At 40.7% G+C, this 25,884-nt stretch overlaps 2 protein-coding genes across 3 annotated transcripts in view; both read left to right on the top strand.

Moving 5' to 3' along the window:
• The window catches only part of CCDC40 (coiled-coil domain 40 molecular ruler complex subunit), a 30,399-nt gene extending 24,881 nt beyond the window's left edge, over nucleotides 1-5,518 (top strand). For both annotated transcript variants that reach the window (XM_081934249.1, XM_081934248.1), the window contains exons 17-20: nucleotides 515-635; nucleotides 2,508-2,696; nucleotides 4,301-4,459; nucleotides 5,061-5,518. In XM_081934249.1, the coding sequence (XP_081790375.1) occupies nucleotides 515-635; nucleotides 2,508-2,696; nucleotides 4,301-4,459; nucleotides 5,061-5,327 (736 nt within the window). In that variant the 3' untranslated portion in view covers nucleotides 5,328-5,518. The remainder of the gene's footprint in view (nucleotides 1-514; nucleotides 636-2,507; nucleotides 2,697-4,300; nucleotides 4,460-5,060) is intronic.
• A 2,318-nt stretch (nucleotides 5,519-7,836) lies between these two features.
• Nucleotides 7,837-25,884, top strand: part of GAA (alpha glucosidase) — a 30,590-nt gene continuing 12,542 nt past the window's right edge. Inside the window, exons 1-13 of the mRNA XM_081936343.1 lie at nucleotides 7,837-7,943; nucleotides 9,386-9,959; nucleotides 11,912-12,057; nucleotides 13,212-13,377; nucleotides 14,166-14,262; nucleotides 15,221-15,340; nucleotides 17,120-17,238; nucleotides 18,170-18,301; nucleotides 20,837-20,947; nucleotides 22,566-22,679; nucleotides 22,834-22,918; nucleotides 24,476-24,593; nucleotides 25,602-25,735. Of these exons, the coding sequence (XP_081792469.1) occupies nucleotides 9,495-9,959; nucleotides 11,912-12,057; nucleotides 13,212-13,377; nucleotides 14,166-14,262; nucleotides 15,221-15,340; nucleotides 17,120-17,238; nucleotides 18,170-18,301; nucleotides 20,837-20,947; nucleotides 22,566-22,679; nucleotides 22,834-22,918; nucleotides 24,476-24,593; nucleotides 25,602-25,735 (1,807 nt within the window). The 5' untranslated portion in view covers nucleotides 7,837-7,943; nucleotides 9,386-9,494. The remainder of the gene's footprint in view (nucleotides 7,944-9,385; nucleotides 9,960-11,911; nucleotides 12,058-13,211; nucleotides 13,378-14,165; nucleotides 14,263-15,220; nucleotides 15,341-17,119; nucleotides 17,239-18,169; nucleotides 18,302-20,836; nucleotides 20,948-22,565; nucleotides 22,680-22,833; nucleotides 22,919-24,475; nucleotides 24,594-25,601; nucleotides 25,736-25,884) is intronic.

Raw genomic sequence — 25,884 nt, 5'->3', positions numbered from 1 at the left:
GTTGCCAGCCAATCAGATCCCTGGGATTTCCTGCCCCGTAATACAGCCCTCAAGCTCTGTAAAGACCTTTGCTTTCCCATTGTTCAGGGTCCCTCTTTTTTGTAAAGCAGCCATCCAAGGTCCTTGCAATAAATATGGCTCCTTCTCCTCATTGTTGTGCTCACTGCTTCTGAATTTTCCACAAGCTGAAATTCCTCTCTAGATTACATTTTAATTATTTTTATTGTCTTCTAGGGTTTTGTGTGGAATGTACAGGTGAATCATGACATCATGTTGGGAAAATACAATTCTTTCTAACAACTAGATTCCTGGCATTCTTTGTACATAAAAGCTAATAGTAATCGTGATTGTGTTCTTTTGTTTTGATAGAATAAGATTTGCATGAGTGCCTTGAGGTGCAATTTGATAATGATACTAATTATGACAAATAGCACAACTCCTGTTTCCATGTATACTATTGCCTGCTAGGGTTCTGCTAGCTTTTTTCTTGCTTTACTCTCCTCTGGCATTTCAGATGTCAGATGATGCAGTGGGAGAAGAAGATACAAATAGCCAAAGAGATGCGTGCTGCAGTGGACTCAGAAACTGAGCAGAATGAGATCAGAGCCATGAAGTCAGAGATTCACAGGATGCAGGTGAGACAGGAAGTGCTGGGTAAGCAAATCTGCTGGTTACCCAGATTGGCAAAAGCACCACTGATTTCAATCAAACTAGTCTAAAGTTTTGTATCATAAATACATTTAACACAAATGATATATGATCTGTAGTTACCCAATCTGCTGTTTTTTTCCCCTTTTTGGTTACCTATATATTGAAGAAAAGCTAGAATAGAATAAACAAGTAGGCCTGGGGAATATTTTTGGCAGATTTAATTCCAAGATTTGTAATAAGCATAAAGATTTAACAGATTAACAGAGTTGGAAGGGACCTTGTGTGTCATCTAGTCCAACCCCCCAACCAAGCAGGAGACCCTACACCATTTCTGACAGATAGCAGTCCAATCTCTTCTTGAAAGCCTCCAGTGATGAAGCTCGCACAACTTCTGAAGGCAAGCTGTTCCATTGGTTGATTGTTCTCACTGTCAGAAAATTTCTCTCAAATACTGGGTATTTGAGCTACATACCGTATTTTTCGGAGTATAAGAGGCACCTTTCCCCCCCCCCCCCAAAAAGAGGGTTAAAATCTGGGTGCATCTTATACACTGAATACAGTATTTTTGGCCTCCCGAAACCCTGCCCCCGTGCATCCTGTTTTTTGCAAAAATGGATGCGCCAGAGGTTTTGGGAGGCTTGCAAAGTGCTCCTGGGGGCTGGGGAGGGCAAAAACATGTGAAAAACAGGCTGTTTTTTGCTTGTTTTTCCCTCTCCAGCCCCCAGGAACATTCTACAAGCCTCCCAAAGCCTATGCCTGCCCCGTTTTTTGCAAAAAAATGGGACATGCACAGGATTTGGGAGGCCTGCAGAGTGAAAAAACTTTTTTTAAAAATTTACCTCTTCAAAATCTTGGTGTGTCTTATACTCTGGTGCATCTTATAGTCTGAAAAATACGGTAATAGTTATATAATAGGTATTTTGGATATGATAAAAAGATAGTATCCCTTTTGACTCAACTTTTAGTCACTTCATGTAGACTTATTGACAGTAGTGCAGAAATGTTTGCCATTATCTTTTTCCTGAATGATTTTTCAATGTTCCCCTCTAGTCTGATTTTTTGGTGATCTCCTGTCCTCATCAGTCCTGCTTAGTTTATAAGCCTAGATAAAATAACTAGTTTCTGCCACTCACCAAGACATTTATAATACAGTGTTACATGGTAGAAATTTCTAAATTCCAGTACCCCTGGCATACTGTGCAGTCCAAATCCTGATAGATGTGGGGAATCGAGACTGCATTAAAGGACAACTACCCAGATTCTGCTTGCAAATCTTTAGATGAGAATCTGTTACTTTGTGAATATTTATTTTTGCTGAATTTCAAGCTGCTCCCTGCTTACCTTTATAAGATTGGCTAGATGCTGCCACCTGCTGTGAAGCTAAACTAGGATATCAAATGTAAATTAAAATTTAGATATTTTACCTAAGTGACTATAATCCTGATTTTGATTTAATATTTCAGGAAAAAATATCATATTGGATCCAGACAATAGCTAATAATATGATAGGAAAGGCAGTAAGAACTGTTAAGAAACTCAGCAGATCAGCTACCAGTATCTATCAGAAATGTGGATTAACATTTACTAGGCCCTATCTACATGATGTTTTATAGATATCAGCAAGGTGCTTCAAGTATTCTGCGAGGTATGTTGAGTTCACTGGCAGCCCCAAAGATTTGTAGATTCTGCTGATCAGTGTGGTGGTACTTTAGTTTTATATTTTCTGAACCATGTTATGCAAAGCTTTGCGCTATAGATGATAATGTATCCATGTCTACAAGGATGTAGAAATATAACATCTGACTCAGGTGATGTCCATGTATATTCAGTTGGCTTGCTTCCTTTCTGCCATATAGGTAAAGTACCAACAGCTGATGAAGCAGCAGGAGAAGTTAATGAGAAATATGGAGGCAGCAGTTTCCCGCCGAGAAACAATTGTGGTTCGTGCTGAGGGTCAGAGCAAAATGAATAAACAAGTGCTGACAAAGGGTGACTTCTACTACAAGAAGTTGGAGCTTAAAAAAAAGATCAAAGAGATCCAGAAGGTCAGCAAGTAAAAGATGATATTACAGATTATTAGGAAATGAGAGAGAGAGAGAGAGAGGGAGGGAGAGGGAGAAAGAGAAACTGAACAACTGATTATTTATAGACTATAACTCGGCTGCTCTCTCTTGTAAATTAATGCTCTACTTTCAGCTTTCTAATATGGAAATTAACAGAGCTCCTTAATTCATCAACAATATCATGGCCCACTGTAACTCTGGTGGGACTGATTATGCCATCCTGGACATAACATTTTTGCTCCTGCTTAAATACAAGATTCAGTAAAACTATAAATGTCTGCTTATACTGCTATAAGTCAAAACAGTAACAAGGAATCTTTTAAAAGATTCAAAAGAATATTTGGTGAGCAGGAAAAGTCCATTTTCTCAGGATCACAGCAGTGGCTTGAATAACTTGGATACATAGATTCATCCTAGTCAGATGAGATGAAAGGGGGTGGGGGGAGCCCTTCTCTATAGTGTCATCTATGAAAGGAATCTTTAAACTTGATCAGTCAACTGGATTTAATTTATCAGTGTAGATAGAAAACAAAGGCCAGCAGCATCTGCAGGAGGCAAAAAGGATTTGCAAGATGGCAGACACAGCATTGCAGCGCAAGCGAAGCAGTGCCCATTCTACATGTGTGTGACACATATAGAGAAAAGGCTCTTCTGGCCTTGAGAATTGCACCCACCATCTTGCAGTTTTTGACCAACGTACTCTGAAGGCTTTGCTAGCAGGAACACTATATTTAGAAACGTTAAACTATGAGTGATAAATCTGGAGTGAGAAGGTTTCCCCCTCTCAAATGATTTTTTTTAACAAGAAGAGGAGAAACTCATTTTTGTCTTTGTTCTGCATTTCTTTCTCTCATGGGAGATACAATGCATCTCTTCACAGGCTAACTCCAGGCCAGGGGAACAGAACATTTCCAGCAATTGAGATTGGGGATTCAGGAAAAATATAGCAGTCTGGAAATTAAGGAGCTAAATGCAGATTAGAATGCTATTTGACGGAAAATGATTTAGTTGTGCCATAGTTTTATTTTCTCCTACCTGTATTATTCCTTGCTGTATTTTGTTCTGCCAAGCACTGGTGGAACCTGTTTTTGAAATATCTACAGAGGCAGGGCATTGCTTAAAATGGTGTGTGTGTGTGTGTGTGTGTGTGTGTGAACCCCCGCCCCAAGACACAAACAAGGAAGCAAGAATTACTCAGATTTCTGTAGGGTGTTTTTAATGTCACGATGTTGAAAACTATGATATTTTCCAGTCATTTAACTGAGGATATATTTCTATCCAGGAACTATTGAGCCATTATTTAGAAGTATACCATGAGCTTTACTGAGGGAACATAGATTCACAACTGCTAACCAGTTATATATTAAGTGGAAAATAGATGTTTCTGTTGAGCATGTAGATGCATTTTCTTACATTATGAACATCATGGAGGTTGGGGGAGGGGGGACATAACTTGTTAAGGGTAGTATAATGTATGAAGTTGCTCTGAGAATTTACAGTATGCAGTTCTCTCACAGGACCGTCAGGCAAATCATTAGTTCTGAGAAAGAGGGTTGCTTTTCCCCCCTTTTTTTATATTCCCATAGAATGCTGAGGAATGCAACAAAACCATAATTCAGCTTGAACAATCGCAGCAGAACCTCAACTTAGCTATTATGGAGAAGGAGAGAATACTTTCTGGGATGAATTATGAATCAGAAGAATGTGATGAAAAAATTGATCAGTTGCAAGCAAAAAAACGGCAGGTAACAAGAGTTGTCACTTGTGCAGTGCATGTTCCAACCCTCTTTAGAACTAATCTACAGGGCGGTAACCTTGTATTCTCAACTTGAGGTAGTTGCTCCATGCTGAGGAAAAATGTATCTATTCTTAACACGGATTCCCAATAACTGATTTGGGCCCTGGCTGAAGCAACCCACCCAGTTTTTAACTTTTTATTTCTTGACCATTTAGCAAAATATAATATAATGTGTTAATTTATATTATTGAAACAATTTGCAAAATAGGTTGCTTAATCAACCACAAGTTCTCTGAGCTCACCTAGGTCAGCTATGTGTCTGAACAGATAGGGATCAAAACCAAACACTGTATAGTGATCTACTTGTCCATACAAATTTGCAGGAATATTAGTGTTTAATTTTATTTTGGGGTTTCATTGATAGTTCCCACAATGCAATTTTTTTTCTGTGACCCTATTTAAAATAAAGGTTTTATCTTGTATGAAGCCCAGGTTATCTAGATTTTTGCTCATCTATTGATTCAGTCTTGAGATGCAGAAGGGATTCATTCTTTCCTGCCTTTCCCGCAGCCTTTTGTCTCTAACAAATTCAATGTTGCTTTTCTAAGAATCTTTCAGATATTGTGTCCAATCAGACACGCGTAAAGCACATGCAGGCCGTGAAGGAAGGGAAGTACAGCCTACTATGTCGTTCTGAGATAATGGTCCGTGTTGAACATCATAAGGTGGAGGAGAGACTGCATACTCTTAATACCGTTCTCCATGAGATTGACCAGGAATATCCTTATTATCACAAGGCATTGCACAGAATTACCCAAGTAATAACTCAGAAACTGGAAGAACTGAGTGGCCAGGAGGAAATTCAAAAAAAATAGAGCTGGACATTTTCAAAATATAGATGTGAGAATATTAACATTTTCAAAATATAGATGTGAGACAGTTTGTCAGTGGATGGTACACAAGAAAGATGGGGGAAGGACAGAGTACCTGTGTTTTATATTCAAAAAATTTTTCCATTGCAATGTGGTGGTTTTTTTTTTTTTTTTGTCCTAAATAAAAAGACAAGTTGGCTTCCTTATTTTCTTAGTTCTGTTTAATTTAGGGATTCAGCAAACTTTCAATTCTTAATTGTTGGAAGGAATGTTGAAATTTTCTACAGGACAAAGAATCCTTCAGAAGAACATTCAGATTCCATGAGAGAAAATTATGGCAAAATGTAACGGCAGAGTTTTCCATTTAATTCTTCTCCTAAGGTCTTCCTCCTTTCCTCAGCCCCTGCTTCCTAGACAATGCTAAGACAGCTCCTCTGTTCAGTTGACAAGATAAAAGCTCATTTAAAGAAAGTTCACATTCTCAACACCACGTGAAGAAAAAAAATCCAATCAGCAGTCCACAGGGGTTAAAATTTCATTTTTCTGGGCAAGGATGTTCATCCATGACATTGAAGGATTGGGGGGGGGATATTAAACCTCAATATGGAATGAAAATTCTCCCATTTCGTTTAAATAGCAGGGATCAGCTAGGAAGAAGATAGCTGTAAATTAGATGTGCATGATGATGTGCCTGTTTGCAGATGAACTCCACCCCCATCTATTCTCTGCCTCCGCAATCCCAACGTATCGGTAGGAAATGGGGATTTTGCAGTAACCTTCCCCTGGAGTGGAGAGGGAATGGAGATTTTACAGAATCCTTCCCCTGCCACACCCACCAAGCCACGCCCACCAAGCCATGCCATGGCCACCAAGTCACGCCCACAGAACCGGTAGCAAAATTTTTTGAATCCCACTGCGTGGAAGCGATGGGCAAGCACTTTCATAGGCAGAAGCTGAACATGTGTGTATGTGCTCCATTTGCACATGCAATGGCGGTGCTTTTCCCCGTCACACAAATGGAGCTGCACACACGCTTGCCTGTTGTCACTCAAATGCAATTGCATGCACACACACTTTACTACAATGTGCACAAATGTAGCTATGCACGTGCTTAACTGCCGCTTGTGCGGAACCATCCCCCCCCCCATATCAGTCTGCAAAGCTGGAAAGACGGGGAATTCTGTCGTAAGGTGACTTTTTTTTCATTTTACTCAAGTTACCAAAACTTGTCAGACAGAGCTATACCTGCTATATTATATCCAGAAATAAATCTGATGCTGTTGCAACTTCATCTTCATCATTCCTTGCCAGGGATTGGAGCACATTGTACATAGAAACAGCAGCAAAGGCAAAAAGTTGACAGCATTTAATTACCCCCCTCCAAATTTTACCTGAACTGAATTCCCAAGAATTGTCCTGGCATTTAGAATAACAAGAGTTGGAAGGGACGTTGGAGGTCTTCTAGTCCAACCCCCTGCTTAGGCAGGAAACCCTACACCATTTCAGACAAATGGTTGTCCAACACCTTCTTAAAGACTTCCAGTGTTGGAGCATTCACAACTTCTGGAGGCAAGCTGTTCCACGGATTAATTGTTCTAACTGTCAGGAAATTTCTCCTCAGTTCTAAGTTGCTTCTCTCCTTGATTAGTTTCCACCCATTGCTTCTCGTTCTACCCTCAGGTGCTTTGGAGAATAGTTTGACTCCCTCTTCTTTGTGGCAACCCCTGAGATATTGGAATACTACTATCATATCTCCCCTAGTCCTTCTTTTCATTAAACTAGACATATTCAGTTCCTGCAACCGTTCTTCATATTTCTTTAATAAGCAATTTAAAAAGCAGACCTTCCGTTTGCAAGTAAATGGGAACAGAATGGATGTTTTCCTTATTATCAATATCACCCAAACTCCCCTAAACTCTAAAAGAAACACAAGATTTGGAAATAGCTGCGGGGAGGGGGTTTCTTTGTTAACGGAGTGATAACGCGTGAAAAGAGACGGAGTGCAACCCGTCCAAACGTTTTGCAGATTTCTCCTCCTTTCTCTAAGAAAAATACTCCTACCCTCTAAAATGTTTGCACGGGAGAAGCTCTTCCATTGCGTGTCGTCGCCTTGTTTAAAGAATTCTTATTGGAGAAACCTAAGACCGGACCTTCCAACCGAAACTCTTTTCTATGGCCCTGCAATCTCCGGACTGCAAAATAATAATAATAATAATAATAATAATAATAATAATAATAATAATAATAATAATAATAATAATAATAATAATAATAATAATAATAATAATAATAATAATAATAATAATAATAATAATAATAATAATAATAATAATAAAAAAAAACCCGGACGACAACGAGAAAAACTCGGATGGCAGCGAGAGAAAGCGAAAGCCTTTGCTGGCATCTGGTGGATGGCCGGATGTTTGTAGGGAGCCCAGCTCCGGCAGCTCCAACCCATGCGGCGAGCCCGCCTAGGGAGTAAAAAGATACGAAATCCACACCGTCCTGGAAGGAGGAGAATGGGTCAGGTGACCCGCCGCTCACGTGATCCGTTGGAAACTCTTGAATCTTCCTGCTTCTTTCGCGTTGGGCTGATTGCGGAATTTTCTGCCTGTTCGAGTAAGTGACTATTTTAGAAGGCCGAAATCCTGCTGGGTTTTTTTTGGGGGGCACAGATAAAGATAATTGTGAATCGTGGGGTGGGGTGAGCCAGGCAACAAGATTACTGTGGGATTTACTTTGGCCAGGGTCAACGTGTAGGAGGGAAAAACCCTGTACATTTTCACACTAATTCGAAGGAAACTGGTAGTAGCACGTCTTCAGACTAACAAGTGTTATGGCAGAAGCTTTGGTCAGATGCAGCTGAGGAAGTCAGCTGTAGCTCGCAAAGGCTTTTTTTAATAACATTTGTCAGTTTTGAAAAGATGCTGTCGGGTTCCTGATCGTTAGCTACTGCAGAAGAATATGGCTCTCCTCTTATTTTATTTTTTAATCTTGGTTTATCAAGCATGTATGAGAAAACAAGTATAAGCATGAATATAACATATAAGTATAAGCAAGTATACGTTTATACATAAGAAATGAATACAAATAAAAGGGGGACAATAGGACAGGGTCGGTAGGCACTCTGGTGCGCTTATGCACGCCCCCTTACAGATCTCTTAGGAATGAGGTGAGGTCCAGGGTAGACACTGATTCTCTTACACTGATCACATTTTCACAAATTTATTTGTTCGTTTGTATCCTGCCTTTTTTATTTTCACAAATGGCTCAAGGCAGTGAATATATCCAACGCACCTTCCTCCTCCTTTATTCCCCACAACAACACGCTTGTGAGGTGGATTGGGCTGAGAGAGCGTGACTGGTCCAAGATTACCCTGTTGGCCTTCATGCCTAAGGTGAGACTTGAAGTCACGATCTCTCACTTTCTAGCCTGGTGCCGCCAGCCACTAGACCAAATCAACACTGAGAGACCAAAAAGGTAGTCAGAAATTTATGCTTGGAAAAACAGCATCCTCAATTGTAATTAATATTGCTAGAACATTTTTGTATTCTCATCACTATGTTTTCTAAATAATAAAACAACAATCTCCAGCGAATATTGTATGATCATTCTTGAAATGATAGATTGTATCCTGAGTCACAACATAATGATAAGAATATCTCTGTAGGCTACATGGGGTCTGTTTTGCCTATAGGGAAATTCTAACTGTCGTCTTGGTTTCTCTGTTCCAAGTAATGCCCATGTTTTCAAGACTGTTGTCAAATTTGTTCCTGTAGGAAATCAGTACCTGTCGTTTTACAGGATTGATACAGCATAGAAGGAAAAATGAGCAATAGGCCTGTTGCCTTTTGAGCCACAACAGTGGGGTATCATTGTTTTAATTGGAATCAATATTGAATATAGAAGAGTACCTTTTAGATTTTCTAAGCCTGACATCTATCCATCTGGGAATTCCCAACTTGAATACAAGGGATAGGTTTTGAAGAATAGTCAATTTGGACAATGTATCTTAGCAAAAGCCAGGAATTAATGTGTCAGAACTGCATGTCCTCTGCAGCTGGAGACGACCGGTGTTATACTTCCTGAGGAACAAACTCCTGCTTGTTGAATCACATGACTCCATCCGTGCTTCACAGAAGTTGTGGTGGAAGAAGAAGCGCACAACAATGCTGGTGATTTCAACTCTAGCATTTGTGATCACTCTACTTGGACTATCTAGGACCTCAGAGGCAGCCGTAGCTGCTTCTGAAAGAGAGAATGATCACGGGGGTAAGAACCATGGCAGGATTTCAGAGGTACCACAACAGAAAGTAGAACAACAGTTGGAACCCCTGTTGCTGTCTAAGCAATGCAGCATCCCTCCAGACAACCGCTTTGACTGTGCCCCAGAGAAACTTCTCTCTCAAGATGAATGTCAAGCTCGGGGATGTTGTTACGTCGCGGCCTTTTCCAAAGAGCCATGGTGCTTCTTTCCTACCAATTACTCTAGTTACAAGATGACAAACCTAACTGCCACCCAGACTGGCTACACTGCCCATTTGATCCGCAGTGTCCCTTCTTTCATGCCGGATGACATCATGAATGTGCAGCTGGATGTGATGTTTGAAACCAAGGGGAGGCTTCACTTCACGGTGAGTAGGGTTTTGCTTTTTTTTAAAAAAGGAAGTCCAAGGTACTCTGACATTAAGAAGATCTTTGTAACTCCCCGGTTCCCTGAGAGATCGTGACATTAAAACCTGGTGGCAAAATGACCACATTGTGATATAATGAACTTTGTTTTGTTATTTGCTAAGAACAGAAAGCCGCAAAAATCAAAAATGGGCACACAAGATCTAAAGGAGATAAGATGAACCTTGCCAAAGCCAAAAATTGCTTTTAATCCATGTTATGGGAAAGGGGAATTAGAGAATGAAAATGAAAGAGGGGAGCTTTTGTGAGGCAAACTGTTCCTGTGCCTCCTTTTAATGCCATCATCCCTCATCATTTTTTCAAAGTTGGGCTACTTAATAATAGAGATGGAGCAATTTCGCCTCTCCATTGGGGTTTCTAACTTCCATTTCCACTCTTAATTTCTCACTGAACCCATATCTTAGGCTTTTTGTTATAATTGTATTATATCATAATAAACTATAGGGAAGGGAACAGGGGAAACAAGACGTGTAGGCTAAAAAGAGAAAAGGGGGGGGAAGCATTGACTCCCAACTCTTTTTAGCACAGTAGAATAAAATAATAACATTACAGCATCAACTTTTTATTTTTGCATACTTACTATGTAGTAACCATTTCTATAAGAAAAATGTATCTAATCCACAAAACCCAAAGTCAAACTTTCATTTTTTTCCCATCTCAAGCACAAAATCCAGAAATGGTTTCCAAGGAGAAATAAAGTTGGATGTGTTCTTTCCTTTGATTAGAGCAGTGAATTTAGCCATCTCTACCAGTCTATCACTTTTTCCAGCCATTCACCCATTGTGGGAATTTTTCCACTTTTGTGCATAAAGCATTCTTGCTGCTATCAACATATATAACAGCAAGGTTCTAGACTTTTTTTCAAGTTCTTTGTCCCTAAACTATCTCTTAGTGACATCGTGATCCCATGAAGCCCATGATCCTCAATTTTTTTTTTTTTTTTCCTGGTCTAATCCTAGGATAAATCCCTTTCGAGTTAAATAGCAAAGGTAATTGCCAGGCTATGTGCCAGGAGCAGAATTCACTTTCTTAAGAATCTTAGAATTTAAAAAATATTTTCAAATGCTAACGAAGTGAATAAGTGGCTGGGTACGCACATCAGGTGAATGTATTACGTGGTTTATTGGCTTGAGCTTAATATTGCATAAACTCAGTTAGTACATGGTATGAAGCATAATTATTGCTCTACCTAGCCCAGGCTGTCGCTAGATGGCAGCAAAGAACTGAAGTTTTTGATACTGCCTTGCTGATATTGAGCCAATGACAATATGGGTAAATCCAGTTAATTATGGTTTATTCAATAAATCACAATAATGCAAAGCGTGGCTTTGTGTGATTGGTGACTCTTAGATACATAATTAATTCCTTGCTTTTCTCTGTGACCAAAACACATCCAGCATATGCTAATACTTCAAATACATTATGTAAATATTGTAGGTATATATGATGTAAGTATCTAAATTATTCATTGTGTATATATTTTCCGATATCTAAAAACAGAAATCGTAAATGAAATGCTTTCTTACAAATTCAGAAATGATTGATGCTTATTCCCAAGCAAAATCATATAAGAATGCAGCCTTGAGTTTATTTTATACAGTTTATAAATGGTTCTGGCTTATAGACGTCTGTTTTAAAAATAACAGTCTGGTTGCAGGAATATCTAATGTCATATTAGATCAATTGAAGGGTGAGAAATTGATTAACCAGACAATAAAAAAACCCTCTTGAACTTGGATTTCATTGTAACTTCAAACTTCATACCGACCTCCTTCCTTTCATCTCACAAATGATTTCGAAGTAGAAGCCAAATCCCTTTGAAACTTGGTGGGATTTTTCTGACCACCAAGTTTTGGAGTGGCATCACACAGTTTTTGTGTCTCTTCCACTGCAGCTTAAAGATCCAGCTAGGAAACGCTATGAAGTTCCTTTAGAAACCCCCGAGACCACCAGTCGGGAATCCTCAACTCTCTATTCTGTGCAATTCTCTGCTGATCCCTTTGGCCTCATCGTTTTTCGACAGTCCAATGGCCAAGTTCTGTAAGTAGCTCTGGATTTTGCTCCTCCAAGTGTTCCTCTAGTTCAGTGTATTTAACTAGCAGAAAATCATCCTAATGAAGGTTGAATAGCTGTATGGCAATAATATAGGGAAACTTGAATGAATTAATGAGTGAGTGAATGAGAGAGAGTGTGTGTGTGTGTGTGTGTGTGTGTGTGTGTGTGTGTGTGTGTGTGAATGAGTGCGAGAAGGGAGGGGGGAGAGAGAGCACTAACCAGTGCTTCTGTTCTAGATGTTGAAGGACTATTTTCATATTATACTCCAGAGTATGCCTACACCTAAAAGACAAATAGGTATTTGTATCATTAGTAAATTTATATTTTGCATATAAAGCAATGCATCTAATATAGAATATGTGACATAGCCTTTAATGACTACATCTCTAACCAGCATTATTGAGGCACTGAGTTGAGTTTTATCTTTTCTGACATGCAGTATCATTTTGAATTTGGATTGTACATGGGGTTTTATAATTAGGGTATTTTAATGGTTTTTAATTGTCTATGTATTGTATCTGTTAACCTCCTCCAAACATGTGTGTCTATGTACTTATGTATGTCATGGATTTATGTAAATGTTATATGTTTTTACTCCATTGTACGCCGCCCCGAGTCCTATTCGGAAAGGGAGCGGCTAATAAATTTAAATTATTAATTAATTAATTAAGTATCTATAACTCCAGATTTCCTTCTTCCGGTCTTTGCCTCAGATTCCTCAATCAGGCCAATTTTGGGCCGTGTACCAAAAATAGAAAACCGCAAATAAAACCTTTCACAAACAATTTAGAAACCGTTCCAGAAATAATCATAAATAGATGAATGTCCACAATCATCCGTAAGGTTTGTTGAAATAAAATAGTTTTATTGGCCAATCCTGAACAACAGGAGATAGGAGCTTCTCTGGGAACCTCGTGTTTCATAATTGATTTTTGTAAATTGAATTCAAGCATGCAGTAGCATCCTCTTGGATGGGGTCATCTACCTAGTTCATCATGCAACCAGTGATGATCAGATTAGATTAGATTAGATTAGATTACAACTTTGGAACCAGCCTCCAAGATAGATTGAGGTAAGTAAAAGAAAAAGGAGACCTTATTTGTAAACTGCTGGTGGAAGTGTCCACTTTCTCCCAATAGGCTGAATACTACTGTGGCTCCTCTATTCTATGCTGACCAGTTCCTTCAAATCTCCACTGCTCTGCCATCAAGTTTCATCTCTGGACTGGGTGAACATCTGACCCCTCTTACTCTGAATGTCAATTGGACCAAAATTACTTTGTGGAATCGGGACATATCACCTGCGGTAAATGACAGGAGGGTGGCAAGGTTTCCTGAAAGGACAGGATCTCTTAAGAATTTGATGAGGATGCTATGCAATCATCATTTCATCTTAAGCTCGTGCACTCAGTGCTAAGGATCAGATTTAGCATGCATTGATGCACACATTTCATAGGAATAATTCCAGTATTTTGTGCAAAGTTGGCAAAAACAGAAATAATGAGGGGTAAAAAAAAAAACCCACAAGCATACAGTTACCTGGTGAAATGTGAGTTATATTCAATGGCCATATGATAGTGGGGTCTTTTGAAGAAGAAATAATGAAAAATAGAATTAAGTTGTGTATTTTGGCTGGAATTCTGAATAGTGTCACATTGCAAGATTAGGTGACAGATCTCACCTGGGCATTCTACTGTTTATAATCGGCTTTAGTCTGCAATTTCTCCTTCTTATGAGAACCATAGTTCTTGGCAAAGCTTTTGGGAGCTCTGGAGAGAATTCTCAGCATCTCATTTGCCTGTGAAACCCACATTCTCGGCAAGAACCATGGCAGATATAATCCCGCACTGGAGCTTGGCCCTGTCACTGTGGAAGTCTGGGAAACAGAGTCAAAAGCTTGCTTGATAGACTTTTTAAGTTGTCATTTAATTGGCACTTGAATTTTTAAAAAAAATAGTGAAAAGGGGCCATCATGGAAAAAGTATTTGCTTGTTTGAGACTACCAAAGAGGTGCTAAAGCTCAAGGCATTGCTGAAGTGTTCCTTTTGTCCAATACAGCCTTGACCCTATGCAGTATTATTTCTGTGTTTTTAGCCCTCTGCCAATTTGTATGGTTCACACCCCTTCTATGTGGCTTTAGAAAAGGGAGGCTTGGCCCACGGAGTCTTCTTACTGAACAGCAATGCAATGGGTAGGTATTGTATCGGATCACATTCCTAATAGGCCAAGCTTAGATATGATCAAAATAACCTAACCATGATTTGCATGTGTCAAAGCCTTGTGTATCTGAAGGAACCATTTTATGATTTGGAGACTTTTTAATTTTTATTTATGAGGTGAGTTGGGCTGAGAGAGTGTGACTGGCCCAACGTCGCCCAGCTGGTCTTCATGGCTAAGGCAGGATTTGAACTCACACCCTCCTGGCTTCTAGTCTGGTCCCTTAACCAATAAATCAAACTAGTCTACTAATCAGACTGGTCTACTAATTAACGTTTGGATCATGTAATTGCTTTTTAGCCTCAGCAATTTAGCTTGTTCTATTAACTGCTATTTTGTGATTACTTACACTGTATAATAGCGTAACCTTGGCTATTTATGTTGAGAATTAAGGCCGTTCATGATGCTAATTGCACTAAAACTCTAATCTGACAAATGCTATTTAAGTTTCCTTTTCTTTCCTCAATAGTTAAGCATGGGCTGAATGTAAAAGGACAATATTTGTGTGTCTATTAAAGGGAACTAGCTATAATGTGGGCAGCAGTCTCATTGTCAGCATAGAGGCAGGAGTAGCCATTAAGCAGCAAACGAAGGCTGAGTTTATGACAATGGAATACAATGGCTGTATGGAGGCTGTGGAAGTAAAATCCTGCCAGTATTTCTGCAATGTATGGATGGTATGCTGTGTCCTTCTAGTACAGCGGTTCTCAACCTGTGGGTCGGGAGCCCTTTGGGGGGGTCGAACGACCCTTTCACGGGGGTCGCCTAAGACTGTCGGAAAACACATATTTTCAATGGTCTTAGAAACCGAGACACTAATTTTATGGTTGGGGGTCACCACAACATGAGGAACTGTATTAAAGGGTTGCGGCATTGGGAAGGTTGAGAACCACTGTTCTAGTAGTATTTCAAAGCCATTGTTTGTCTTGTAGATGTGTTACTACAGCCCAGTCCAGCTCTGACATGGAGAACTACAGGGGGCATCTTGGATTTCTATGTCTTCTTGGGCCCAGATCCAAGCAGCGTGGTGCGCCAGTACATGGATGTTATTGGTAAGCATTTGCACCTTTCCATGCATGAAGTTAGGCAGCGTTTTGAGGACTAGGTTCCTTTCAAGAAAGTTCTTTAGTAGTTCCTTGTGATTACTAAACACTTCTGAAGGCACTGGCCACTTTTGTCATTGATACTGAGGTCCTCTGCCAGCTGATCCCTTCTTGCTTAAACTGGCTCTTCTTTTAAAAAAAGTTTTTTATTAGATAAACATTAAAAACATAGGACATAGTGCAACATTTCTGGCATAAACATTTCCATATAGTTTTTGGATTCTACAACAATTACATTTTATATCCATTACATAGGTATGTGTAGTCAGTCAGATTACCTGTCCATTAATCCCTTTTTTAAACTGGTTACTAACCATACAAATACATATCCAATTCCTTACAAATACATATCCGATACATATCACACAATCTTAATACCGTATTTTCCAATTCTTAACTTGTCTGCGTTTTTCTGTCCCCACTTTTGTCCCTCCTTTCTAACATCAATATCATTTGTCCCAGATTTCATGATATTCTGTCTCATCCTTGTCTTTGAGCTCTAGAGTCAGTCTGTCCATTTCTGTGCACGTCAGTATATTATTTCTTGTTCAGGGGGAGTCTCTTTATTTTTCCATTTTTGTGCAAAACCCAGTCTTGCCGCCATTAAAATATGCAACATTAGATATAATCCCTTTGCCATATTTTTCTTTTGTAATCCCTAATAGAAATAGTTTAAACTGGCTCTTCTAATCTTCTGAACTTTTATCAGGGTGTGGTGTGTTGGTGCTGCAGCTCTTATAAGTTTGAGAGATGGGAGAAATAACAAGATCCTGCATCAGGTTTCTGTTGCACTAATTAGAAGTCTTACCCAATCTGGATGTTCTCCCATAAAAGCATTTAGGCTTATATACTTCCCCAAGCGCTTTACAGCACTCTCTGGGAGGTTTACAATGTAGAAGCCTTATCTGCGTATTGGCCCCAACAATCTGGGCGGTAATAAGGACTTAAAGTTCCAGGGTTCTTAGCAGTGGCTGCAGAATTCTGGGATTTGAAGTCCACATATCTGGATGGTGCTCAGGAAAGAATACATCAGTGTTTCTCAACCTTGGCACCTTTAAGATGTATGGACTTCAACTGCCAAGGTTAAGAAACATTGGAATAGTTGAAAATTTATCATTCATGAAGAACTCCCCCTCCCCCCTCAACAGTTACCATGGTAGAATAGTTTGGGGTAGATAGGATGTCTTTTTTTTTTTTTTTTTTTGAACTCCCAAAGGCAGGCAGACGAGATTGAGAAGAGCCTTTGAACTGCCTTTTTGAAGTTTGCTTTTTAAAATGCTTAGCATCTTTAGTTCCCAGAAATTCCCAGCCGATACCCTGTACGAAACATAAGCAAGGCATCAGCTCAAGAAAGGCTTCTCTGAAGAAATGATAATCCACAGTTTGATAATGATGTACTAAGTCTATTTTATCTGTCCTTTGTACATTTAAAAAAAAAGTAACTTTATCTATGAAGAGTCTAAGTCACAGGGCCTGCATCTTTCTACTCCATACGCCAACTTAGTTTAGGTATTAGAAGCAGCCCTTTATACACCTAAGCTGCAATCCAAAACGGGGTCTTAGATATAACCTTTAAAATAGCTATGCTTGGTTGGGTCTGGTGTTGAAAAGTTCAGACATATTGTGAGTATTTTATTGAAATTCTTTTTCTATGATAGATTTGGGAGTCCTGATGGTTTTGAGAGGCTTTGAATGTTGATTCCTCTCTCTCTCTTAAAATTCCTCCAGGCTACCCATTCATGCCTCCTTATTGGGCTCTCGGATTCCATCTGTGTCGTTGGGGATACACTTCCACTGCTGTTACTCGGGAAGTGGTGAAAAACATGACCGCAGCTCTTTTTCCCCTGGTAGGTGCCCGCTCTGAATTCTATCTGACTATTGCTTCTCTCTGACCCTTGGACAGGTTCATATATTTCCCTGAGCCCTAATGTGGTTTATTTTGTTAAGTTCAGAGGTTCTTTTCCGATGCTCAGGCAATCTCCTGCAATCAGAGATTAAGAAACGTAATTGATGAAACAAGCAAAATTATTATAAATGAATGGCGATAGGCCCAAGTTCAAATTAATGAATACATAAAGGAGAAGGGAAGTTAAACGATACAGTTCAGCAAATATTTCTATACGAAAGAGAGCCAGTTTGGTCTAATGGTTAAGGCATCAGGCTAGAAAGCGGGAGGCCGTGAGTTCTAGTCCTGCCTTAGCCATGAAACCCACATCACAGGATGGTTGTTATTGGGAAAATAGGAGAAGGAAGGTGTGTTGGATATGTTTGCCACCTTGACTTATTTGTAATAATAATAATAATAATAATAATAATAATAATAATAATAATAATAATAATAATAATAATAATAATAATAGTAGTACTACTACTACTACTAGTAGTAGTAGTAGTAGTAGTAAAGGCAGAGTATAAATAAGTAGGTAAAATAAAGCCTACATATTACAGTAAAATAAAAAGGGATTCTACCAAAACTTCTGAGTTGATTTTAGCTTGGTGTCTTTTGTGAATTCAGACATCATTTTTTGTAAATGAGGGTTAATGGATTGTGTCAAGGTTGAATGAGGATTAATGAATTGTATCAACTCAGCTAATTGTAATTCACTTAACAAGCCATTATAAAACAGATCATGGGCTAATGTGGTATGGATACCCAACCTGTGTGAAATAGTACAGCTTCAATTTCAATGCAACACTCAAAGATAATATTTGTTCATAGAGAAAAGTGAGGTGGGGCACAAACTTGCTCTCATCAGAATCTCATTCCTGGGCTCATAGGACGTACAATGGAATGATCTGGATTATATGGATGCTAAGCGAGACTTCACCTTCAACAAGGATGGTTTCAGGGACATGCCAGACATGGTGAATGATTTCCATCGTGATGGTCGGAGGTATGTCATGATTGTGGTAAGTTAATGAATCCTGAATTCTCCTTTGAGGGGCTGCCCTGCAGTGGTTCAAAATATTTGCTGTATTGAAGTTGACCTAGATCAGATGTAGATGATGCAGTTCAGTGGTGGATTTCAATTTTTTTTAGAACCTCTTCTGTAGATGTGGCCTGCTTTATGGATGTGGCTTGCCGGCCATGTGACTGGGTGGGAGTGGCTTGCCAGCCATGTGACTGGGTGGGAGTGGCTTACCAGTCATGTGACTGAGTGGGCGTGGCCAACTTGTAAAATGTGGTGGAACTCACTTAACAACTCTCTTGCTTAGCAACCAAAATGTTGGCTTAGGAACTCTGGCATTTGAAGCACGCAAGTCTTAAAGCTGTCAAGCTACAAGACCTTTGCACCCCTAACCCTTTAGAAAAAAAAACCCAGGGGTGTTCAAACTTGACAGCTTTAAGACTTATGGACTTCAACTCCCAGAATTCCTCCTCTCGTTCTTCATCTTGATGATGTGCGGACGGACGGACGGGAGGGAGCTGGAACCGGTTCTAAATGGCACTGTAGATTGGTGGAACCTCTTCTATAGAAGAGCTTAGAACTGGCAGGACCCACCCCTGATGCAGTTCTATGTCCAGCCCTCCCTAGTGCAGTAACTAGTCTTTTGGAAGGAAAATGCAATCTTGGGTCTTCCAGTTTAGGAAGGATTCCTAGTTTGGTTGGAGATTCTCTAAGGCAGGGGTCTCCAACTTGGCAACTTTAAGGCTTGTGGACTTCAACTCCCAGAGTTCTTCTGCCAGCTGGCTGAGGAACTCTGGGAGTTGAAGTCCACAAGCCTTAAAGTTGCCAAGGTTGGAGACCCCTGCTCTAAGGCAGAGTTCCTTGTCATATGTCAGCCTATATTTGAGAAAGCCCGATCAGTTGCTAGAAGTATTGGAATGTAATTTAATGCATTTAGGGTAATTTGATAAAATCTTGAAAGCTTGTCAGCATTTCAACTTATACCTAACACAATCAAGGCAACGTTCTTTTGAGCTGCTTTTCCAGCTTTCTACGTTTCCAGGACTCAAATATATTTTCTCAGTATTCTTCCCCTTCTCTGAGTCAGACTAATACATGTGATCCTCAACTTACAACAGTTCGTTTAGTGACTGCTCAAAGTTACAAGAGGACTGAAAAAAGTTATATACTACCATTTTTCACACTTACAACCATTGTAGCATCCCTATGGTCATGTGATCAAATTCAGAAGCTTGGTAACTGACTGCTATTTATGACTGTTACAGTGTCCCGGGGTCATGTGATCCTCTTCTATGACCTTCTGACAAGCAAAGTCAGGGAGCAAACCAGATTCACTTAACAATTGTGTTACTAATTTAACAAATGCAGTGATTCACTTAACAACTGTGGCAAGAAAGGTTGTAAAATTGGACAAAATTCTCTTAGCAAATGTCTCGCTTAGCAACAGAAATCTTGGGCTCAATTATGGTTGTAAGTCAAGGACTACCCTGTTTCCCTGAAAATAAGACCTCCCTGGATAATAAGCCCAGTCGGGCTTTTGAGCGCATGCACTAAAATAACCCCTCCCCCAAAATATTGCAACACTGCAGCAGCCATGAGGTGACCACGCTCACCGCTTCCTGCACCTCAAAAATAATAAGACCTCCCTGAAAATAAGGCCAAGCGCTCATTTCGGGGGTCAAAAGAAAATAAGACCTGTGTTCTGTCACATTTGTAATCTTTTAATAGGTGGGGTCATGTGAATGGAAGAATTATTTGTTATTCGGGACAACGAAGAAAGTAACTTTGTCAAAATTTGGAAGGGAGACAGACAGGTGATAGTACAATATCAATGTGGCTTTGTTATATGTTTCGGTAAGATTGGGATGATATGATATTTTTTCCTCCCCCAAGGGATTTTGGAGTTCTTGTTAAATTGTGAATGTTTCTGTTTCCAATGGCAGTAACCAACATTGTAGATTTTTAACAATAATGGAATAAAGGCTTGGGAATCTGCATTCGGCCCTGAGGCCTCGGATTGCCCATCTCTGCTTTTTTAGAGTAGAAAGGAAAATTATACGGACTTAGAAAGCCCAGAGGACTTCACATGTTCATATATTTAGACTTTTAGAAAAGCAACAGTGGCATGAATGACTTTCCATACTCCCGTAACGGGTTGCTCTCTTTATGACCTTTTAATGTTCCATCTATGTTTTGCATTTAGAACGTGATAATCCACAATCTGTGTGCTGTTGCCCAACTTCAGTCATGGCTGTTCTTCTTCTTCCTCCCAAAATGTCAAGTTTGCTTCTGTTTTTTCACGCTGTGAAAATGTCATAATCTGGACTCTCCACGTATCAAAGGAGGCATGTTCATTTCCTATGCCTTGTGCTTTTTTGACAATCTGTCTCCCAACTCTGAAGTACTGCCAAGGTTTGGAAGAGCGTGTGGTTTGTTCCCTTGCTTGAGACAACTGTGTCCTGTGCCCTTCACATTTTCATACTCCCCTCAGATCCATTATGGCTAAACAGATGTCTCTCCCTCTGCTTCGTTGTAGGATCCAGGGATCAGCAGCGCCAGCGCCCCTGGCAGTTATCGGCCCTATGATGAAGGCCTGAAACGGGGAGTCTTCATCGTAAATGCAACAGGACAACCTTTGATTGGAAGGGTGAGACTTGGGATTATCCCATGAACAGGGCCCTGTGCAGAAGCAGTCGCTGGGTTCAAATTGGCGGGAGCGACTGGGCAGTCAAAGCCCTGTTCCTGTTTACACGTATGCAATGAAACACACTTCAAAGTAGGGGGCTTCATTTGCACAGTCCACCCTGCCATCTTGAAGCTAGTGACCAGTTCTATGGACACTCCTGCCTGTGCCTTGGTAGAGAAAGGATAAAGCTCAGTGGTAAAATGTAAAAGAATTTTTGCCAAAGGGTCTCTGGGTATGGCTTGGTGGGCATGGCTTGGTGGTGGTGGGGTCATGTGAGTGGGTGGGCGTGGCCAAACTTTAATTTGTAAAGCATTTTTTACTACCTATTTGCCCGAACCAGAAGTAAAAAATGCTTTATGAAGGGGGGGGGGGAATGTTCAGCTGTGCCCTGCGATCGTGGGAACCTTTTTTTTTTTTACTTTTTAAAGCATTTTTTTACTACCGGTTCAGGTGAGTACCATGTTTCCCCGAAATTGCGACATGTCCTGATAATAAGGCCATGCCACATTTTTCTGGTGGGCAAAAATATAAGCCCTCCCCTGCAAATAAGCCCCCTGGACAACCCACCACCTCCGGCCAGGCAGAGCGCCGCTCACCAACCTAGCGGTATCCCAAAGGTGCCAAGCCGCAGGAACTGGAGGGGGAGGCAAAGGTGATCACGTTCCTTAGCGCCTTTGGGATACCACTAGGTTGGTGAGCGGCTCTGTGCCCAGCTGAAGAGGGGGGTTACCGGGCGGCTGCTCTCTTGCGAGCAGGCTCCCAAAGAGCCGGGCACAGCCTCATGGGCGAATGGCTGTGTTGCACTGTCGCAGCAGCACAGCACAGCAGCCATGAAGCAACCACACTCATGAGCAGCCACCTGGCAAACCCCCTTTCCAGCCGTGCAGAGTGCCATTCACTGACCTAGGGGCATCGGCAAGCCGCGTGAGCGCCTGTTCGCTGCAGCCCGGCTCCCCTGGCTTGGCGGCTCCCATGGCTTGGCGGCTTCGAGGGGGGATTGTGCGAGCGGCTGTTCCGCTCTCGCTCACGTGCCTGCCAGCCTCATGATGCCCTGGCCCAGCTCTCTCCGCAGAGCCAGGACACCTCCGTCGCCCCCGCCGCATGGCTTTTTCTGTGGCTTCCAAACCAAGTCTGCTGGCAGTGGCTGCTCTGGGTGTACGCTCTATGGTTGTACACTCTGCTGGCAGCTGGCCCTGGAAAGGGGGTTTGCTGGGTGGCTGATAAAGTTTTGGTGAGGGAGATGCCATATGGTGAAATGTCAATATGAAGAATAGAGCAAAGGGAGGCAGGGAATATATTGTTTGCTTCCCTTATGAGCATTTCTCACATATTTCATGTCTTAAACCATCTTGATCTTGTACCATTGAAATTCAGATATGAAGATACACATGTTGAATGCAGCTGCATTTGTAGTTTCACTATTTTGCCACGTGATGAAAGGGCAATGTATTTTTATTCTGACAATTAGCCTGTTAACCTTTTTATTGCTCCATCTCCAAAGATACACTAAAATGCATCACTGTAGCCTATGCAGAAAGTTTAGGGATTTAAATGCATAGCTCTGGTTTTTATCTTCCAGGTTTGGCCAGGGCCCACTGCCTTCCCAGATTTCACCAACCCAGAGACTCACCTGTGGTGGTATGACATGGTCAAGGATTTCCATGACAAAGTTCCCTTTGATGGCATGTGGATAGTGAGTTTCCAATCCTGGGGCTTGAATGTTGAGCAGTTGGTAGACTTTCATTTTGGTTGATGATGCTTTTGGTTCTTTCAAATGACTTTCCTATCTTGGAAGCTCTAATTCAGAAAAATGGGACACATGAATCTCCTTCTCTTCCTTTTTCTAGGATATGAATGAGCCGTCAAATTTTGTGGATGGTTCCTTGGAAGATTGTCCAAACAACAAGCTTGAGAACCCCCCATATGTACCAGGTAAAAAGGGGAACAGCTTGTTTGGAGGGGATGCTTCTGGCAAACATGGTCTAGTTCACGGATGTCAAACTCACAGCGTCATGTTGCCGTCATGTGATGTTTCCTGATGTTTTTCCCCTTCGCGGAGCTGGGGTGGGCGTGGCCTGTGCATGAGGTCGCCAGTTTGACACTCCTGGTCTAGTTGGACAACTAAGAATAAAAGTGAAATCAAATTTGTGGAATAGAGAAAGACAAACAGTGGGATAAAGTCCACACACAAAATACTTCCTGTATTCCATTTTTTTGAAATTTAAATTTGTTAAAACATTATTTCAGTTTATTTAACAGTCATCTTGATAAATAAATGATAAATGAGATGGAAATCTGTCTTCCCACTGAGTGGCTCTTGGTGTGTGCGTGCATGCGCATTTATGTCTGGCTTTTTATATTGCCTTAAACCATAGTTTGTTTTAATTATAATTGAACAAATCAGAGTGTTCTGGTCTATGTATAATATTAAACCTGAACCATATTTTACAAACTGCAGTGACTCAATTAACACATCTTATCATGATCAAATGAAACAGATTGCCTATTTGATTTAGGATACTGTATGAACCAGCCACTGCGGATTTTAGAGGCTTTTTAAGTCATTTGATGGAACTGTGATCCAATGTGTGTTGGGCTTTTAGTATTTTTTTTTCTATTTGAGCACAGTACCAAAGTAAATAGACAGACAACTAATTGCTTCCAATAAAACCGAACATGGCAAAAATTCTTGCAAATATCTGCCAGATCATTGAACAATCAATATTTGCTAAATAAGCTATAGTAAAGAAGATTTGGAGTACAATTTAAAATAAAATTGAAATAATATACTTAATAGCATAATCCCTACTGATTTTAGTTCAGTACGGAAAATAAATATATTGTTGACTGAAATACATTGCAGACATATAAACTTAAAATACAACTGTGCTACAAGTGATACATAAGCACTGGATGCATGTGAGGGGTTTTGAAAAATGCAAACATGGATTCTGAATATTCAACAGTTCTTTGGGCTACCTTTGCAAACATTTGAATCTGGATATTTAAGAAGACCTGTTGCCTATTTTTTAGTGTTTTTAGTTTTGGGGGCACCCAGTCAAGAGCTGACTCAAGTCTACCTGGATGTTTTTTTTAATGTAACGTAAACTCTGAGACTGGATGTGAATAATTTCTTAGTGAGCTCTCTATGAATCTCCTAGAGTAGGGCTATCAAACTCGCAGCCCACGGGCCAGGTGTGTTATGCGCTGGCCACATCCACACCTGGTTTAGCGAAGGGAGAAAAAGTCACTATACGTCACATGACACTGCCGTGACGACATGAGTTTGACACCCCTGTTCTAGAGCCTCCTCCCTATAAGATCCAAGATGCAAGCAATCAAATGGGGATGTCTTTATGTTGGGAACCAGGAATCCAGAGCTCCCCGTGATATGTAAAAAAACTCAGTTTTTCACATCTCGCGCATCCTTTGCCTTGCGGCCTCCACAATTTCATTGGTTATATAGTATTTCTCCTCCTACACTTGCAGGTATGCTGGGTGGAACCTTAAAGGCAAAAACCCTCTGTGCCTCCAGTAAGCAGTACCTGTCTTCCCATTATAACTTGCACAGCCTTTACGGGTTGACTGAAACCATTGCAACACATGAGTGAGTATGAAAGGGAATTCTGCCAGATAGATAATTGTTCCTCTGATCCTGCCCAAAAAATAGAGTGTCTTTTTTAATACAAATTAAGGATAATACGGGTAGCCTGTTGAGTGATGGTTCAAAGTTGCAGTGACATTGAAAAAAGTGATGTACTGGTCCTGACACTTACAACCAACACAATCATTGACACAATCAAAATTTGGGTGCTTGGCAATCAACATGCATTTACAACAGTTGTAGTTCCCTGGAGTCATGTGATTGGCATTTGCAATCTTCCCAGCTGGTTATCAGCAAGCAAAATCAATGGGTTTTTTTAAGCTGGATTCACTTAATGACCGCATGATTCACTTAACAGTGATTTGCTTGACAGCCATCCATGCGCCTTCGGCATTTAGTCATACCGGCCACAGGACCATGGAGACAGTGCTGCCTCTTTGGCTTTGAAACAGAGATGAGCACCGCCCCCTAGAGTCGGGAACAACTAGCACATATGTGCGAGGGGAACCTTTACCTTTTACATGGCAAAAAAAGGTTTTAAAATTGGACGTGACTCACTTAACAAGCACCTCACTTAACAACAGAAATGTTGGTCTCCTTTGTAATCGTGTCGAGGATTCCCTCTAATGCATTTTGGTGTGGCATATTGCTTCCAACAATCTCTGTCCTCATTTTACCAACTTCGGAAGGATGGAAAGCTGAGTCAGCCTTGAGCCAGTCAGGATCGAACTCTTGGCCGTGAGTTGAATTAGCCTGCAATACTGCATTCTAACCACTGTGCCACCAGGGCTCTGTTAGGAGTGTGAAAGTTCCAGGTTCCAGATCCATTGAGGTAACAGATTAACAGAGTTGGAAGGGACCTTGCAGGTCATCTAGTTCAGCCCCCTGCCCAAGCAGGAGATCCTACACCTGCCTCTACCGAGGATCGAACTCACAACCTCTTGATTGTAAGGCAACATCTCCACTTTTAGGCCACCGCAGGTTATTTGAATGCTTCTTTTCTGTCCTCAGTGCTTTGGTGAAAGTGCGAGGGAAGCGTCCGTTTGTGATCTCCCGTTCCACCTTTTCCAGCCACGGACGCTATGCTGGCCATTGGACCGGGGATGTCATAAGCGTTTGGGAGCATCTATACTACAGTATACCAGGTACAAGTATTTTTAGAAACCACTTTGTGAACTTCTCCAAGTTGGTACTTTGTCTACCGTGGATTTTTTTTTTTCATATCTCCTTTGGAAAGAAAAATATACCAGACGAAGATAATATCTGGAAAGATACATTACTGTGGGTCCTCCAG

This window comes from Natrix helvetica (assembly GCF_964273705.1).
Source record: "Natrix helvetica genome assembly, chromosome: 1".
NCBI classification, from domain to species: domain Eukaryota; kingdom Metazoa; phylum Chordata; class Lepidosauria; order Squamata; family Natricidae; genus Natrix; species Natrix helvetica.
The sequence above is the reverse complement of the archived record's forward strand: the minus strand, read 5'-3'. Positions and strand labels throughout refer to the sequence as shown.